At 43.2% G+C, this 16,851-nt stretch overlaps 2 protein-coding genes across 7 annotated transcripts in view; both read right to left on the reverse strand.

Moving 5' to 3' along the window:
* Positions 1–154: 154 nt before the first annotated feature.
* Positions 155–9,454, reverse strand: ARL2BP (ADP ribosylation factor like GTPase 2 binding protein). 3 transcript variants are annotated; one of them, XM_047835239.1, is made up of 6 exons: positions 9,109–9,454; positions 8,350–8,411; positions 5,564–5,670; positions 3,068–3,153; positions 2,759–2,855; positions 155–494 (listed from the first exon to the last, which is right to left on the reverse strand). In XM_047835239.1, the coding sequence occupies exons 1-6, from the start codon at positions 9,144–9,146 to the stop codon at positions 441–443; spliced, it is 444 nt and encodes a 147-aa protein (XP_047691195.1). In that variant the 5' UTR covers positions 9,147–9,454; the 3' UTR covers positions 155–440. The 3 variants fall into 3 exon arrangements, with proteins under 3 accessions (XP_047691195.1, XP_047691193.1, XP_047691194.1); XM_047835237.1 differs by lacking the exon at positions 155–494 and adding an exon at positions 892–2,313 and having other exon boundaries at positions 9,109–9,451; XM_047835238.1 differs by lacking the exons at positions 155–494; positions 9,109–9,454 and adding exons at positions 892–2,313; positions 8,732–8,935.
* A 1,174-nt stretch (positions 9,455–10,628) lies between these two features.
* The window catches only part of RSPRY1 (ring finger and SPRY domain containing 1), a 47,720-nt gene continuing 41,497 nt past the window's right edge, over positions 10,629–16,851 (reverse strand). For 3 of the 4 annotated variants that reach the window (XM_047835218.1, XM_047835217.1, XM_047835219.1), the window contains exon 15: positions 10,629–11,055. In XM_047835218.1, the coding sequence (XP_047691174.1) occupies positions 10,941–11,055 (115 nt within the window). In that variant the 3' untranslated portion in view covers positions 10,629–10,940. Of the gene's footprint in view, positions 11,056–14,515; positions 15,882–16,851 lie in introns of those variants that run through there. The other variant, XM_047835221.1, reaches the window with a different exon arrangement.

Below are 16,851 nucleotides of genomic sequence, written 5' to 3' on the forward strand. Positions count from 1 at the left end.
TCCAGAACAGAGGGACGGGGTTAAATCAGACACCCATGTCCTGGTTAGCCTGGGATAGGCCCACGGCCTGCCTGTTGTCCTGGTATGGATGCTAACAGGATCGCTTTTCACTCTCAAGTGGCTCAGAATATGATAAACGGGAGTCATTCCATGATTAAGACATAAGGAGGGAGTTTAGTGTTAAGATCAACTCATTTTCTTTTGGCTTAAGAGGAAACAAAATCCTAGGCAAGGTCTTACCAGTTTCTAACCTGCTAACACACAGCCCACTGCACTGCGGATATTAACATACTTCCTCAAACAACTACCTTTTGGTGAGGCCGATGCCTCCCCGATCCTCAGACCCTGCAGTTGAAGGGTCTGCGCTTCCCATGGGCAAGGAGGTCTGAGCAATATGACAGGGCAGCTGTCACGGAGACTGGGCAGGATGGCGGGCTTTCTCATCCCAGCCAGCCCTGAGCCCCATCAAAGGTGGCACACGATGGCGGAAGTCCCTGTGTGGACAGAGACAGGTTTCTGGTTTTATAAAATCAGAAAGCCTATCTGCTAATAATAGTAAGCAACAGGCTTGCTTTTTTTTTTTTTTCTGAGTGGAAAAGAACCGTTTACCTCTGCTGTTGTTCATTTTTCGTTAAGTCCACATACATGGGTTTTCTCAACCAGGTCTTCATCAAGTACTTCGGACATGCCCAGCCTACAGTGAGTAGCCCTTTATAGAAAAAGGGCAAGAAGGGAAAACAAGGCCAGGAGGGGCAGCAATGGAAAAAGCTGGCTCTGCGAGGGCCTCTGGCTTTGAAGGACCAAAGCAGCAGTGACCCCGAGGGCAGGGGTGATAGCCAAGAAAGGGGAGGGAATCGTGGAGAATGACGGCTCTTGCGATGCACCTCCGAGTATATTCATGGTACAAAAGTATTTAATAAGTGCCACGCATCAGTACAGAAAGAGTCTACAGCTCACACTTTAAGACCAGAACAGCCAACCGAAGTTTATAAGTATAGTCTTATTTTTACTTAAAAAAAAAAGAAAAAAAATATATATATGGAAGGTACACATTGAGAATTGAAATACTATGTCTTGTCTTTCTAGAGATGTGACATCCATGTTTTCTGGTGATTTCTATGAAACACTGCTAAATCAAGGCATACATATGACTAGTGAAGCTGTTTGCGCTCTCCTACTCATGCTGAGCCAACCCAGCGGAACACCGCCTTGGTAGGGAGATCTGGACAGGAAGGAACTGCAGAGGCCCTACTCCAACAGAAAACCTAACAAACTGATTTACACAGAAGGGTAAAGTTTTAGCAAACCTGTACGAACACTTAACATGCTGTAAGAAAGGGAGACCTTTTAGCCTACTTCCAGCATAAGCACACACTCACTGGTGCCCAGTAAACTAGGTACACCAACGTAGAAAGCATCTTTGCTTTCATAGCACTAATAGCTAAAAAGCACACAGGATATAATACTTTGATCTTTAAGTGGGTAATCATGGAAGCTCCAAGATTATAGCCACTAGGTTAGCCTGAGTATTCATCTATAAAAATAGTTATCTATAAATGCTTAAAAGAATTCTAGAAACAGACTACATCAGGACCAGCAGAAGACAGAGTGATGCAGGGACTGCCGACTGTAAGACAAGGAAGTGATTTTCACAGGTAGCTTCAGGTAAGGGGCATCTCTCGTTTATTCCTACAGCCAGGACCAGCTGGGATGGGAGCTGCTGCAGAGGGCAGCTGTCTCAAGGAACAGCCTAGAGAAATGTTCCCACACAGGTAGAAACCCCTCTGAGGCTGCAGGACTGAAACTGATGCATACAGGAAGCTGTTAGCACACAAAAAGCCTGATGGACAGGCGGGGCCAAAGAGGGGTGGAGCTGGTGGGTTCTTCCAAATGCTGCCGACCTACCAACGTTTATGCTGGGGATGGGGTCCCCGGGGGGATGCTGGCCTCAGGCTTGCTCCAGAGGAGCCTGACTCAGGCCTGAGAGAGGGGTCTACTTGGGGAGGAGTGCTAGGATTACTGAACACAAGGTGCTTCAGGGGCCTAGGAGGGTCAGATGGACTGTCTTCTGACCCATCAATACTTAACGTCAGCAAAGAGTTGTGGAACAGAGCCCATCTTTCCAAGATGTATTCTGTCACATAGCCAAAGCCTCTTCCAGTCTATGGGGCTGGCGACGTCCAGGAAGATATCTCTGCCTGGTGGCAGGGCCTAGTGTCGCAGATCATTCTGGGAAGCTGGCACAGGGGATGATTTACACAATGAAGTCACCACTAAACCACTGCTTAAATCCAGTCCCCGGCCTTCTTTTTCCTGCATGAGAAAAAGAATCCCAAGCGGCAAGAAGAGGGAAAAAACACGAGTCCTTTCCTAGCTCCAAACCCTGCCTATGGCACAGGGGGAGGGAGGGTGGAAGGGGGTTATTTTGCATTCTTGTTCAGCACTGGCCCGGTCACTCATAAAAAGTGTACCTCTCTTCACTGAAAAATACCTCTTTTTCCTATTAAGAGTCTGACTTATAAGAAAGGCAAGGCAGTTAGACCTGCTTTTTGGTTTTGTCCCTCTGATTATTTAGGGATTACTTTAAGAGGAACCTGGGTCCTGCCCAGAAGGCAGCTGCTCACTCTGGACACCTTGCTAGCTGCCAGGCTGATATTGGCCAGTCATGGGGAGAAACATGGCAGCCGGTCTACTAGGAACTATCTGGAACTATCTCAATGGTTCCATGTGGCTAATGACACAAGCAAGAGGGACTTACTGCTCTGTAGTCCAGAAACATTTCCTTAAAAGCCAGAAAATCTGTGAACGTGAGCAGCATGTCAAATATGTCACCAGCCACTTCATCTTTATGATGCCTGCAAAAGAAAAGGATGGCTGTTTCATGGAAGACTGAAACAGATCCTGTCCCTTCAAGATTCCATTTGCAGATTTTAAGGGCCTTCCCACCCAGGACCTAACCTCCAAGGGCTGTAAACCTTCATGATCAAGCAATGAAAAAAAAAGGTCTTTTTTCAGAGTAAAGGAGAAAGGGAAAACAGGCAAAAATGCAGAGTCAAGTTCAACTCACTGCAAAGTTGTCGTGAAAGCTGCCATGTTAAATCCAGGAATCCGTTCCAGGAGCTGTTCTTCAATATACTTTTCTACCAAAGAAATCTGTAAGAGTGGACAGGATCTTGGTTTTAGGAAAACAAGGCGGCTTTTCAGAAAGCCTGGCCTCCAACGTTCGCAAACATCTCCTGAGGGCCTATTTTATGTGGCAAGCTCCATGTTGAGCACAGGGGATACTAAAGAGAACCAAAATACAGCTCCTGTCCTCAGTGAGCATGTGCCCTGGCACACCACGGGAGAGAGGCATCTGCAGGTAATTACCCTGTGACAAGATGAATGCGCTAATGTAGGTAGAGACCGTGAACAGCAGGGCTCCCACCCCCCACGGCAGGAAGTAAGGAACGAAGCGGGGCCTTTTTTCTTGGGTAGATGGAATCTGTGCAAAAAGAGCGTACAGGTGCCCCTGGTTGGTTAAGCGTCTGACTTCGGCTCAGGTCACGATCTCGCAGTTTGTGTCTTTGGACCCCGTGTCGGGCTCTGTTCTGACAGCTCAGGGCCTGGTTGGGGTTCTGGGTCCTCCCTCTCTCAAAAATAAACATTTAAAAAAACGTTTAAAAAGGAATATATAAAGAAGCATACTGTTGGAGGTAATCACAGGTTCCTCATTGTAAGCTGAGGCTTGACTTGGGGAAACCATCAGGTATGCCATGCTTCTAAGGTTAAGAAAGTTCTCGAGGCTCAAACCTCTTCTCAAATGAGACTGTTCTAGGAGGCTACTGGAGGCCTCAGCACAATGGGAAGGCCCAAGGGTCCAGAGTTGAAACTCCTGGGGATCTAGCCTTGGTTTTTGCTTCTACCTAACGGTCATGTGCACCTGATTAGATTACACAGTAGAAAAAAAAAAACAAAACGCAGATGTCACTTGGAACAGTGTTTGAACTGCACGGTTCCACTTATTTGTATTGATAAGTACAGCACAATACCATAAATGTATGTTCTTTATGATTTTAGTAACATTTTCCTTAGCTTCCTTTATTGTAAGGATACAGTAGTACAGAGTATCTATATAAAATACATGTTTATCAACTATCTCCATTATCGGTAAGGCTTCCAGTCAACAATAGGCTATTAGTAGTTATGTTTTTCAGGAGTCAAAGGTTATACACAGGTTTTGTTTTTTTTAATTTTTTTTGTTTGTAACGTTTATTCATTTTTGAGAGACTAAGAGAGACAGAGTGTGAGTGGGGTAGGGGCAGAGAGAAAGGGAGACAGAATCCAAAGCAGGCTCCAGGCTCTGAGCTGTCAGCACACAGACCGACACAGGGCTCAAACCTGTTAACTGTGAGATCATGACCTAAGCTGAAGTCAGATGCTTAACTGACTGAGCCACCCAGGCACCCTTATACATGATTTTCAATTGTGCAGGTGTGGGCACCCCTAGTCCCCATGTTGTTTAACTGTATTGTGTGCAAGTCAAAAGGTCAATATATTGTATATGAATACAATATACATATGGTATACTATATATATATATATATACATATACACACATATATATACACATATATATACATACACACAGAGTATATGAATGCAAGGTTTAGCGAACCCATATATTGTAACTGAAAATTGGATTTTGATCAAGCCAAGCATTTTCTAAAACAGAAGCTGGAGGAGCCCCTGGGTGGCTCAGTCAGTTAAGAATCCATTCTTGATTTTGGCTCAGGTCATGATCTCACAGTCGACAGTGTGGAGCCTGCTTGGGACTCTCTCTGTCCCTTCCCTACTCACTCTCTCTCCTTCCCTCAAAAGAAAGAAATAAAAATAGGAGCTGGACAAAAATCATCAAACACCCTCAAGAACTGCAGAAGAAAGCAATGGGGGATTCTTTTTTTTTTAATAAAAAAAAAAATTTTTTTTTTTTTTTAAATTTTTTTTTTTAACGTTTATTTATTTTTGAGACAGAGAGAGACAGAGCATGAACGGGGGAGGGGCAGAGAGAGAGGGAGACACAGAATCGGAAACAGGCTCCAGGCTCCGAGCCATCAGCCCAGAGCCCGACGCGGGGCTCGAACTCACGGACCGCGAGATCGTGACCTGAGCCGAAGTCGGACACTTAACCGACTGAGCCACCCAGGTGCCCCAGCAATGGGAGATTCTAACTACAATTCCTGGCAGTTACTGGTGGCAGCTTCTAAAGTCCTCCAAATGTCAACATCTTAAAAAAAAATTTTTAAATGTTTCTTGTTTTTTTTTATAGAGAGAAAGAACACAAGCGAGTGAGGGGCAGAGAGAGGGGAGACACAGAATCCGAAGCAGGTGCTAGGCTCTGAGCTGTCAGTAAAAAGCCCCACGTGGGGCTCAAACCCACAAGCCGTGAGATCATGACCCGAGCGAAGTTGGACACTTAACTGACGGAGCCACCTAGGTGCCCGAAATGTCAACATATTTGGATTCTGAATTCACATTTTAAAGAAATTCTAATCTCTGGGGAAAGAAACAGAAAACCACTTACATATTCATTAAAAATAGGTGTGTAGGTGAGTTTATTCTCTTCTGTGTCTTCAAACTCCTGGTAGTACTTGTCCATGAAATTCCTCTGTAATAACTGGAACTCGTCATCTGAACAACAGGAAAATTTTATTCTTTTCAACGGAGATTAAAAACCATTGATTTATAAATAGGCCAAATTCTATGTCAGCAGAACTGCTTCCTAATGGTCAGTCTCTAGGAGAGGGAAAGCTAACAGTGTTTTAGGGAAGTGTTCAATAGGACGTCGATGTTCAAGTAGCCCAGTCTTTTTATTAATAAATATTAATATTTTAAAAATAGTAACTTAAAATATTTAAAAATATTTTCATAATTTAAAAATATTAATATTTTTAAAACCCAGGCTTTTTATTAATAAATATTAATATTTTTAAAATAGTGGTAAAATATACCTAACATTAAATTCATTATTTTTTTGTTGCAAGCCCTTCTAACATGTCACATAAAGTTTAAGAAACATATCAAACGCAGTATGCTAAAAAACCAAGAGTCACATATCATCACATTTTTCTAAGTCCTATATTTAGTATTCCACATCAATGAGTCTTCGAGGAAAGGCAGGGGAGGTGCAGCCTTCTATTAAGAGTCTAGCTACATCCTTACTCTCATACCTTTGTGGTTCCTGATAGTTTGAAACACATTAAGTATTTTATTTTACTATTTATCTTATTTACATCCAAAAGTTAGCATATAGTGCCATAATGATTTCAGAAGTAGATTCCAGTGATTCATCCCCTGTGTATAACACCCCGTTCTCATCCCAACAAGTGTCTTCCTTAATGCCCCTTACCCATTTAGCCCATCCCCCCACCCACAACCCCTCCAGCAACCCTCAGTTTGTTCTCTGTATTTAAGTCTCTTAGGTTTTGTCCCCCTCCCTGTTTTTATATTATTTTTGCTTGCCGTCTCTTATGTTCATCTGTTTTGTATCTTAATTCCACATATGAGTGAAGTCACATATTTGTCTTTCTCTAACTTTGCTTTTAGCATAATACCCTCTAGGCCATCAATATAGTTGCAAATGGCAAGATTTCATTCTTTTTGATTGCCGAGTAATACTCCATTGTCTCTATATACCACATCTTTATCCATTCAATCTGTCTATGGACATTTGGGCTCTTTCCATACTTTGGCTATTGTCGGTAGTGCTGCTATAAACACTGGGGTGCACGTGTCCCTTTGAAACAGCACACCTGTATCCCCTGGATAAATACCTAGTAGTGCAATTGCTGGGTCGTAGGGTAGTTCTATTTTTAACCTTTTGAGGAACCTCCATACTGTTTTCCAGAGTGGCTGTACCAGTTTGCATTCCCATGAATTCACTTTTTTTTGAGGGCACGGAGGTGGGGGAGGGGGGTGCAGAGGGAGAGAGAGAACCCCAAGCAGGCTTCATGCCCAGTGGGGAGCCCCCGACTGTGAGACCGTGCCCTGAGCTGACATCAAGAGTCAGACCACCCAGGCGCCCCTAAGTGTGGTTTGGTGGCATTATGTACACTCCCATTGTTGTACAACCATTACCACCATCCTTGAGTCCATTTTAAACACACCCATACGGGGTGGCCTGGGAACTCCATCACATTCCTTTCCCACAACGGAATGAAATGGATCTCTTACTTGAATATGATTTCAGCAGCTGTGGTGGGAACAGCGTAGTGATCAAGCACACGGGCTCCGATCCTAGCTCAGCCACGTCAGTTGTGTGACCTTGGGCACATTTCTTAGTTTCTCTAAGCCCCGGTTTTGTCAACTAGAAAGTGAGAACGATCCTAGTAACTATCGCATAGGATTGCCAGGTGGAATTCAGATGAGGGTTGGTAGAAAGACTGGCTTATAGCCAACACCTGAACGTGAGAGAACAGGGAATTTTAACAAGTGCATACAATAATTACTTCTAAAAATAAAGGGAAAGCTTCACAAATGACCTAGACTTTAGGGTAAACACCCTGAGGTCAAAAAAGGCACACAGGGTAAGCAAAGGACAAAAGAATTCAAGGTATTCCTCAGTATTCCCCAGAAATCTTCACCTTCACACAGGACAAGGGCTTAATGGTGAAACACCTGTATTTAGGCATTAAGGGCATGAACTTTCTTGGGACCTGAAGATTACGAACGTGTGGGTCAGTGATTTTCAGACTAAACTAGACTAAGAAACATCACTAGCACCACCACAGTAAAGGTTTCTTTTTCGCCTAATTCTCAGAAAACTCAGACAAAAATTTTCTCAGAGTTCCCCCTTCCCATACATTTGTCTTAAACCTCGGGTGCCTGTTACCGCTCGTTACTTAGCAGGTCTGTGCACACCAAAAAATGAATGCACGAATAGGAACTCAGAACCCAGGAAAATACAGAACCAGCGGAAATATAGCATTTTATTTTCTTCACGGACACGCACGCTGTGATTATGGCACTATGCTGTGGTTTATGGCACAAAAATGTTAAAACTCAAAACCAAAAAAAAAAAAAAATGGAATTCCTCTTATTCTTTGAAATAAGTCGCTCCTGTTTTGCCAAGAGGTCCGTAACGTCTAGGGCCCCACTACCTGGATAGCTGCCTTACAAGACCTGAGTATGATTATTACTTGTTAAAACAAGGAGAACGTTTGCCTCTAAAACCACTTAATCTCACTTAACATGAGTCTGTACTACATTAAAAATTATATGCAGCTTGTTTTCTCTCAAAATTAACCCTCCAAGCTGCAAAGGTCTAAGAACTAAAGACAGCACAGGTGAGACTGTGGTAAGGAAGCTTACCCATGATAATGTCCTCTAAATATCCAACCACAGCATCAAATTCTGCATCGGAGGCGGAAGAGCTGAAAAATATACCTGGATTAGGTGCTGTTTCAAATAATTCGCTTTAAACAACTGTATTAGAGACACTTTCACACAGGTGCAAAAGAGGGCAGAAAAATGAACTTCCCATCACCCAACTTCAACAATTAAGAATGATTATTATCTACTGTAGCAATTCCGAAGAAAACGTATTTTTGTGACATTAGGGTTCAAGGGCTCCATTTTCAGAAAACCTGTTATGACACAAGGAACTACAAAAGGGACATATAAAGGGAGCAAAGGCTCACATGGCACATCTTAAGGCTCCTCGTATTTATGTATTTCCTTCGGGTTTACTCACCGCATCTTCGCTATCACCCCCCACCTATCAGCTTGTGAGCGTGAAACTGGCGCGGGCGAGATACTGGCCAGGGGACAATTGGATTGGAAGTCCCTGGAGGTGGAGGTGGTGGAGGGTCCTCTGACCCGTGGTCGGACCTTGGCAGCTCAAACCAGGGTCAAAGCCGGGGGAATTGTGATGGAGGCGTTGATCATCGCGAGACACTCGCCCCGCACTCCCGTCCTCAGGGCTTGAACCCGGAGGTCACAGCAGCCGCACAATCAACAGCGGGAACTAGGGAGGAGCCTTGGCGGTCCCTCACCCCCACTCCACCCCTCGAGGACACCCGTTCCCCAGGGCGGAAGCCGAGGCCTCCCCGGCCCGACGGCGTCACTCACAAGGACAGGGCGAAGCTCTCTTCCTCTACGGCGTCCATCGCCGCCGCCGCCGCATCCACGCGCGGGGCGAGCAGGCCCGTCGGACTCTTATCCCGCCCGCGGTCCGGGCCCAGCCTGCGCTCCGCTCCTAAGAGCCCCAACCGGCATCTGGGAGGTCTCGCCGCCAACGCCGCGGCCGCTCACAGCCCAAAAGATTAGGCCCTGCGTGCGTGGCCCGTGCTTCAGGCTCACCGGCGGCAGCCTCGCGCCGGCTCGGCCCCACGCGGGGCCAGGCCTCTCCACGCGCGCCGCAGCCACAGTGAAGTACAGGCGTCAGTTACCCACAACCGCCGCGCCCCGCCTCCCGTCACCATGGCCACCACAACCCCCATCCGCTGCCCCGTGGCTCCCAAGAGCCAATCACAGGCGCGCGCTGCTCGACGCCGGGGGCGGGGCAAAGATAGGGAGAGGAAGCCAGGAAAGGGATAGAGAGACGCGAGGGGAAGCTCCTTGAGCTTCAAGAGGCAAGCCTGGGGGTTACTGGGTGTTCTCTCGCTGTGTGGGGTTAAGTCTCACATCGCCCCCATTTTAAAGAGGAAGGAATCGAAGTTAAGAGCCTCAGTTTTCTCACTTGCAACTTGTCGGTAAATTACAGGATTTAAGAAGATTAAATAAAGAGGGTTGTAAGAGCACTATGAACTGCAGACTTCTTGAGAACCAGTCCCTCAGCTTTTGAATCGGATAATGCAGACCTCTGGCCTGCCTGATTGCCAGATGCCTGTTGGGGCTCTCAAGATAGTTACTCCTTTTCATGGGAGGAAAGCCCCACTGCAAGAAGTAGATGTAACTTACATCATACAGTATTCTCTCTCTCTCTCCCTCTCTTTCCCTCTCTCTCTGTCACACACACACACACACACACACACACACACACACACACACATCATAAACGTTATCTGGCACTTACGAGTTTCTTGGCTAGTTGGGCAAGATAAAAGTTGACACTCACTTTGGACAACGCAACCAGAAATCGGATAACTTTCAGAAAAACTCCCCTCCCAAACTGCCAGATTTTGCAAAAGGATTCCCTAGAGCTGATTTCTCTTTATTGGATCGCTAGGCATGGCTGTTCGGTTGCATTATACCTTTGGGCCAAATGTGTGTTACCTGTCTAGAGTGGTTTAAGGTCTGACTTCGGCTTGATCTGAGGGTCAGATGGCCAGCCTGAATGGACATTTTGAATGGACATAAAATAGATATCGGTGGGGTCTGCAACTAAAAATGGTTACCAAGACATAGTTGTATCCAGGGTGAGATCAGTTCTCAGAGATATATACTATCTGTATATCTATACTATATATATATATATATATATATATATATATATATATATATATTCAGCACCAAGTAGAGGACAGGTATCTGTAAAGGTTTGCTGATTACCTGGACTGAGTTATATTTAAGTCAAGTACCCATTTTGCAGCTCAAAGCAAACTCAGCAAATTTCCTCATGACCTATTTTCTCTATAAACTACTTATTTCTTGTGGACTAAATGAACTTCCCACCCTTTTCCTACTTCTAAATCATATATGGAATCAGAGTAGAGGAGAAAACTTTGTGATTTCATCTGTTGCTGGTTATTATCTACTGCTGTTACAAACCATCCAAAAATTGAGTAGCCGAAAACAATTATTGTGCCCACTAATCTTCAGTTTGGGCAAGATTTGTTAGTGACAGCTAGTCTCTGTTCTACTTGTCATCAGTTGGGGTAGCTGGAATGGGGTTAGAGGAGCCTCTTCTGACATGCTCACTCACATGGCTGGCAAATAACTGTTGACTCCTGTCTGGGGGCTCAGCTGTGGATGTTGGCCAGATGGCTGGTGGTTGGAGGGGACGGGGTCCTCAGTTTCTTTCCATGTAGGTCTTCCCAGAGATGCGTGGGTTTTCTCACACCATGGTTGCTGGGGCTAAGGGCAAATATATCAAGAGACAGGAAGTGGAAGCTACCAGTCACTTAAGGACTGGGAACTGGCACAGTATCACTTCCAATGAGTTCTATTGGTCAAACAGACGCAGGCAGAATCCACCCAGGTTCTAGGGGAGGGGCATAAATTTCATTTGTAGATGAGAGGGCTATCAAAGAATTTGTGGCTATTTTTAATCCACTTCATCATGTCTGGCCTTAAGAACAAATGGGCATAAAGATAATAATAGGTACCCATATACTCAGGCATGTGCTAGTTACTGTGCTAAACATTTTTTTAAATATTTATTTTGAGAGAGAGAGCATGCACGTGAGTGAAGAGGGGGAGAGAGAGAAAGAGAGATTGAGAATCTCAAGCAGGCTCTGCATTCTCAGTGTAGAGCCCGACTCAGGGCTCAATCCCATGAATCTTGAGATCATGATCAGAGCTGAAATAAGAGTTGGAGGCTCAACCAACTGAACCACGCAGGCACCCTGTGCTAAAAATTTATAAATACATTGTCTCTTTTTGAAATACTTGAAACTCTAGGAGAAAACAACAACAATAACAACACCCCACAATTCCTGTGAGGTATTATAATCTTCATTTTAGAGATTAAGAAACGCTAAGCGAAATTAGAGAAAGACAAGTATCACATGACTTCCCTCATATGAGGACTTCAAGACACAGAACAGATGAACATAAGGGAAGGGAAACAAAAATAATATAAAAACAGGGAGGGGGACAAAACATAAGAGACTCTTAAGTATGGAGAACAGAGGGTTAGTGGAGGGGTTGTGGGAGGGGGGATGAGCTAAATGGGTAAGGGGCATTAAGGAATCTATCCCTGAAATCATGTTGCACTATTTGCTAACTAACTTGGATGTAAATTAAAAAAAAAAAGAAAGAAAGGCTAAACGAGCTGGAACTGGTTCCAAGCTCACACCCAAGGGCATGTTTTAACCATCATGCTATAAATAGCTCCAATTCCTGAGTTGTCAAATACAGAAATCAGAATGTGAAGTTTTTCTGCTGAAAACAGAAGTGGCCTTTAAAGAAAAAAAATGAAAATTTAAATATATTAAATATTTTTCATTAATAATCATTTCTTAAATCCTTTGTGGGTTAGCATTAAAAATTATTTTATTTTAGGGGCGCTTGGGCCTGGGGTGCTCAGTCGGTTAAGTGTCTGACTTCAGCTCAGGGCATCATCTTGTAGTTTGTGTTTGAGCCCTGCATTGGGCTCTGTGCTGACAGCTCAGAGCCTGGAGCCTGCTTCAGATTCTGTCTCTCTCTCTGCCCCTCCCCTGCTCACTCTTTCTCAAAAATAAACATTCCTGCTTGGGATTCTTGGTCTCTCTCTCTCTCTCTCTCAAATAAATACATTTACAAAGTTGTTTTATTTTAGAGAGCGAACATGAGCAGGGGAGAGGGGCAGAGGGAGAGAGAGAGAGAGAGAGAGAGAGAGAGAGAGAGAGAGAGAGAGAATGAATCTTAAGCAGGCTCCGTGCTCAGCACGGAGCCCAACACAGGGCTCGATCTCACCACTGCAAGATCATGATCTGAACTGAAATCAAGAGTCGGACTAAGCCACCCAGGCGCCCTGACATTAAAAATGGTTTTAAGTGAATAATGGACAATCTTGGAAAGAGCTGATCTTAGTTGGATAGTTTGTTTCATGGATACATATTCAAGATGTTTGAAATTCATGCAAAAGTCATTTTCTGCAAGTGAAATTGATTTCTGTGATTGAATCCTGTTTCCTGGTGTGCAAATGGCACCAAATTTACTTTGCTTTATTAATCTCATTCCAAAAAGACGTAAATTCACTAAAACCTTTTTTTTTGGCTGGAACCCTAGTAGCATTACCCCAATGAATCATTGGAGAAATGCCATTACTTAATCCCCCTCCCTGCCCCAGCCTAGCTTTCAATTTCTCTTAAAATGTTTACATGCAGTGCAGAATATAAAGCTGTTTATTCTCTTCCACATTGCTTGCTGTTCCCTGGTTTTTTTTCTATGTGGTCTTTCCCTTTGAAGCAGCTCCAAGATTATAACTTTGCTTCCATCCTGAATACCTTTATCAATATTGAAGTCCTTTTGTCATATGGTCTAGCAGTGAAGAATTGGAATAGACCATCTTAGGAACAAAATCCAAGGGTAGATTTCTAGAAAGCTAACGGGCTCCTGCATTCCTCTGATTTGTGACAGATTACCTATTAATTCTGTCTACTTTATCTCCACTAAATTTATGGACCACCTTCACCTCTCTGCTGGACTTCAGAGTCTCTCTACTGGTCTTACTAGTTCCATATTTTGCTTGTTCTGTCTTGTACCCCCACCCCACACCTCTCTTTTCCATTCTCCACAAAGATGCCAGAGCTATCTTTTAAAACGATTTAACAAAGCACTTTAACAAAGCTTAAACTCTTTCGCTTTCTATTGCACTTGGGATAAAATACTAAATGTTTAACATGGCTTCATGAGCAATCTCCTCACCTCTCCAACATGGGAACATACTATTCTACCCCCTTGTTAGTTACGGGGGTCGTCCATCAGATCCTGAGGGTGAGCTCCTTTTCTCCTTAGTTAGGCCTTCACCTGTAATGCTGTGCTCCCATAGCTACATAGTCCTGGAAGCTTGTCCTCACTCAGTCTCTCTGCCTGGCCATGTCCTACTTTTTCCTTGGGAGTTTTGGGGCGCCTGGGTGGCTCAGTCGGTTGAGCGTCCGACTTCGGCTCAGGTCATGATCTCACAGCTCGTGAATTTGAGCCCCATGTCGAGCTCTGTACTGACAGCTCAGAACCTGGAGCCTGCTTCTGCTTCTGTGTCTCCCTCTCTCTCTGCCCCTAACCCACTCGCATTCTGTCTCTGTCAAAAATAAGTAACCATTAAAAAAAAAAATTTAAAAAAAAGGGAGTTTTTACTAATATTACTTCCTCAGGGAGGTTTCTTCTGCCCCTCCCACCCATCTAAATTAAATCCCCCTCATTCTCTCATAGCACCCTAATCTTGTAAGGCATTAACAAACAAATATATTGTCTTCTCCCCACTACCAGCAGCTCCATGAATAGATCTGTTTTGTATACCACTTAGGCACAGTACCCAGAGCATATTATGTGCTCAATAAAGATCTGTGGGATGAGTAAGTGATTACCTTTGCTTCTTAAAATCTAATACTTGATTCTCTCCTGCCCTGGAAAGTAGCCCTGAAATCGGAGAGGGTGAGGTCTTGGGACCTTGGCAGCAGGCACCAATGAAAGTTGTGAAATCTTACTCAAAAAAGGCAACAAATGTTTTATTTCTTCAATGCAAATTACTGTATTCACCACAAGCTAAAGAAGAGAACATATATATATATATATATATATTTATATTTATATATATATTTGAATTTATGGAAGACTAAAGACATGGAAAAAATCCAGCACCCCAACAAGTACGGCCAGGAAGGAAATCATCTCTATAATAGGACAGTTTAATGAATTACAAACAAGAAAGGGTAGGAAAGGAGGAAAGAAAGATGTGCATTGAGTTTAAGACACTGTAAAACTCAGAAGACGTATTTACTATTCAAGTATAAACTCAGTAAGGACTTGGCATAAATTGAAAGGCAGCTGCTGAGGTACACCATTATAAAATAAGTTCTATGAATTTACAATTCTACCTTCCAATTTTCTGGGAGAAAAAACCAAACTCTTGAAGGTCTTCACCAGAGACCCTGAGAGGGATTAACACTTTTGATGAAGACATAGTCAGCAATCCATGATTGAATATACTATTCAAAAACAGGTATTTATTTAAAACAACAGGAATACGTGCTCTCAGACTGTCCTCTAAGAGTTTTTGAGACTGTTAGTTCAAGAGTTTCAAAGTATATTACTTCCAGAAACAATACTGATTAAAAAAAAATTTTAACAAAAAACAAAAAACCTGATTTGATGGTACCTTAAAAATACCCTAAATACCAAATTTTCTCCAGTCTAACATTGCAATTAATTTAAGAATTCCTCCCGCATTGTTAAAACATTTTTTCCTCACAAAATGCGGATACTGAAACTGGATAGAAACACCATGAATGTGAAAATACACCAGTTTTCTGCAGTTAAAAAAAACCTACAATGTTCTTTGGAATCACGGAAATATCAAAAATTGGGTTTTCTCCACAGTCTGTGCACCTTCTTTCGGGCCCTCCATGTTGCTTGTAGTATTGACCTGTGTGGTTCTGGTTTATAGATTCAAGTTTTGCAGGGCAATATCCACGCTTAACACACCGGGGCCTCTCTGACCGGTTGGAAGTTATGCTTAACCCAGAACCGCTGCCATTTACTTCTCCATAATGACTTCTGCCCCAAATAAAAACTTTAGAATAGGAGAGAAAACATCCTGTTAGACATTCACATGAACCCAACATGGGAGAATTCCGGTGTGGTTTCAGCACTTGGGAGGGCACTGTCTCCTAGCGTGTTCCATGGAAGTACCACAGGCCTAGCTGTTAGCACTCAGCTTTCCTTGGCCTTAAAAGGAATTTCTCAGGGCTGGCAAGTTGGATTAGATTCTAAGAGAATTTTGTCTTTGACAAACTACCATTTTTAGCATAAAATCTGGCCATGGCTATAAGTTTCAATGTGCGCACAACTGATTAGAGATGTTTTTTTTTTTCTTTGTTTTTTCTCTTCAACATTGGCTGGAATTGAGTAGAAATAAGTCCATGATGCCTCTTCACATGTGTCATGAAATATGAGAAATCTGTCTGACTCTAGACACTATTTCTTTGCGACACAATGGGCAGGTCTCCAGTTGCAAGGCACAATCCATGCACAGGTCACTAAGGAGAAAGATACAAGGGCCAGTTAGGTTAATGCTTCAGGAGGTCAAACTGACAATGTGCCAACTCAGTCTAAAATATTAACAAGCTGGCTAATTGAAAGGGTAATCATTACACATGGTTAAAAAACGAAGCAAATATATGAACAAACAAGTCTCTCTCTCATTTCTGATCCTCCCTCATCCTCTTGTGAGAAGTAAAAAGTTCAAGTATATTCTTCCACAAAGTCTGTATGTACACGAAAAAAACTTACAGACGTGTATGGTAGGTCGAAACACAACACGCTTTGTTTCCCAGACAGCTAGCCACTTATCCCAATATCAGTCCATCTTGCACTGCAGATTTGACACGAGGCTTTTATATGTGAAAGATGTGCATTTTCACTTGTGGTTAGTTCTATTTCTGGGTTTCTATTCTGTTCTCCACAGTTCTGCCATTCTTTTTATATATGGGGAGCGAACTATTAGCATTTATTTTAATATATCTTAAGATGTGGTAGGTAGTTTGGTCCCCTCTGTAACTCTTCTCTTTCAGAATTTTCTTGTCTTATTTATAGCATGTAAGTTTTTACTTATTTTTTTTAATTAAAGTTTTTAACTTATTTTAAGAGAGTGAGCTGGCAAGCAGGGAAGGGGCAGAGAGGGAGAGAGAGAATCCCAAGCAGGCTCCACGCTGACAGTGTGGAGTCTGACACGGGGCTCCAACGCACGAATCGTGAGATCATGACCTGAGCTGAAATCAAGAGTCGGATGCTTAACCGACTGAGCCACCCAGGTGTCCCAGCACACAAGCAAGCTTTTAAACTAGCATTTCTATTTTCAGAAGAAAAAAAAAAAGTTAACCCAGATTAAACTTACGGTTTAGAGAAAAGTGTCACCTTTAAAAAACCAACAGGACTTCCTATCCAAGAACAGACCCATTTATTCAAATCTTATCTTGCATTCTTTAGTAGTTTAAAAGTTTTCTTCTC

This window comes from Prionailurus viverrinus, chromosome E2, assembly GCF_022837055.1.
Source record: "Prionailurus viverrinus isolate Anna chromosome E2, UM_Priviv_1.0, whole genome shotgun sequence".
Lineage (NCBI taxonomy): Eukaryota > Metazoa > Chordata > Mammalia > Carnivora > Felidae > Prionailurus > Prionailurus viverrinus.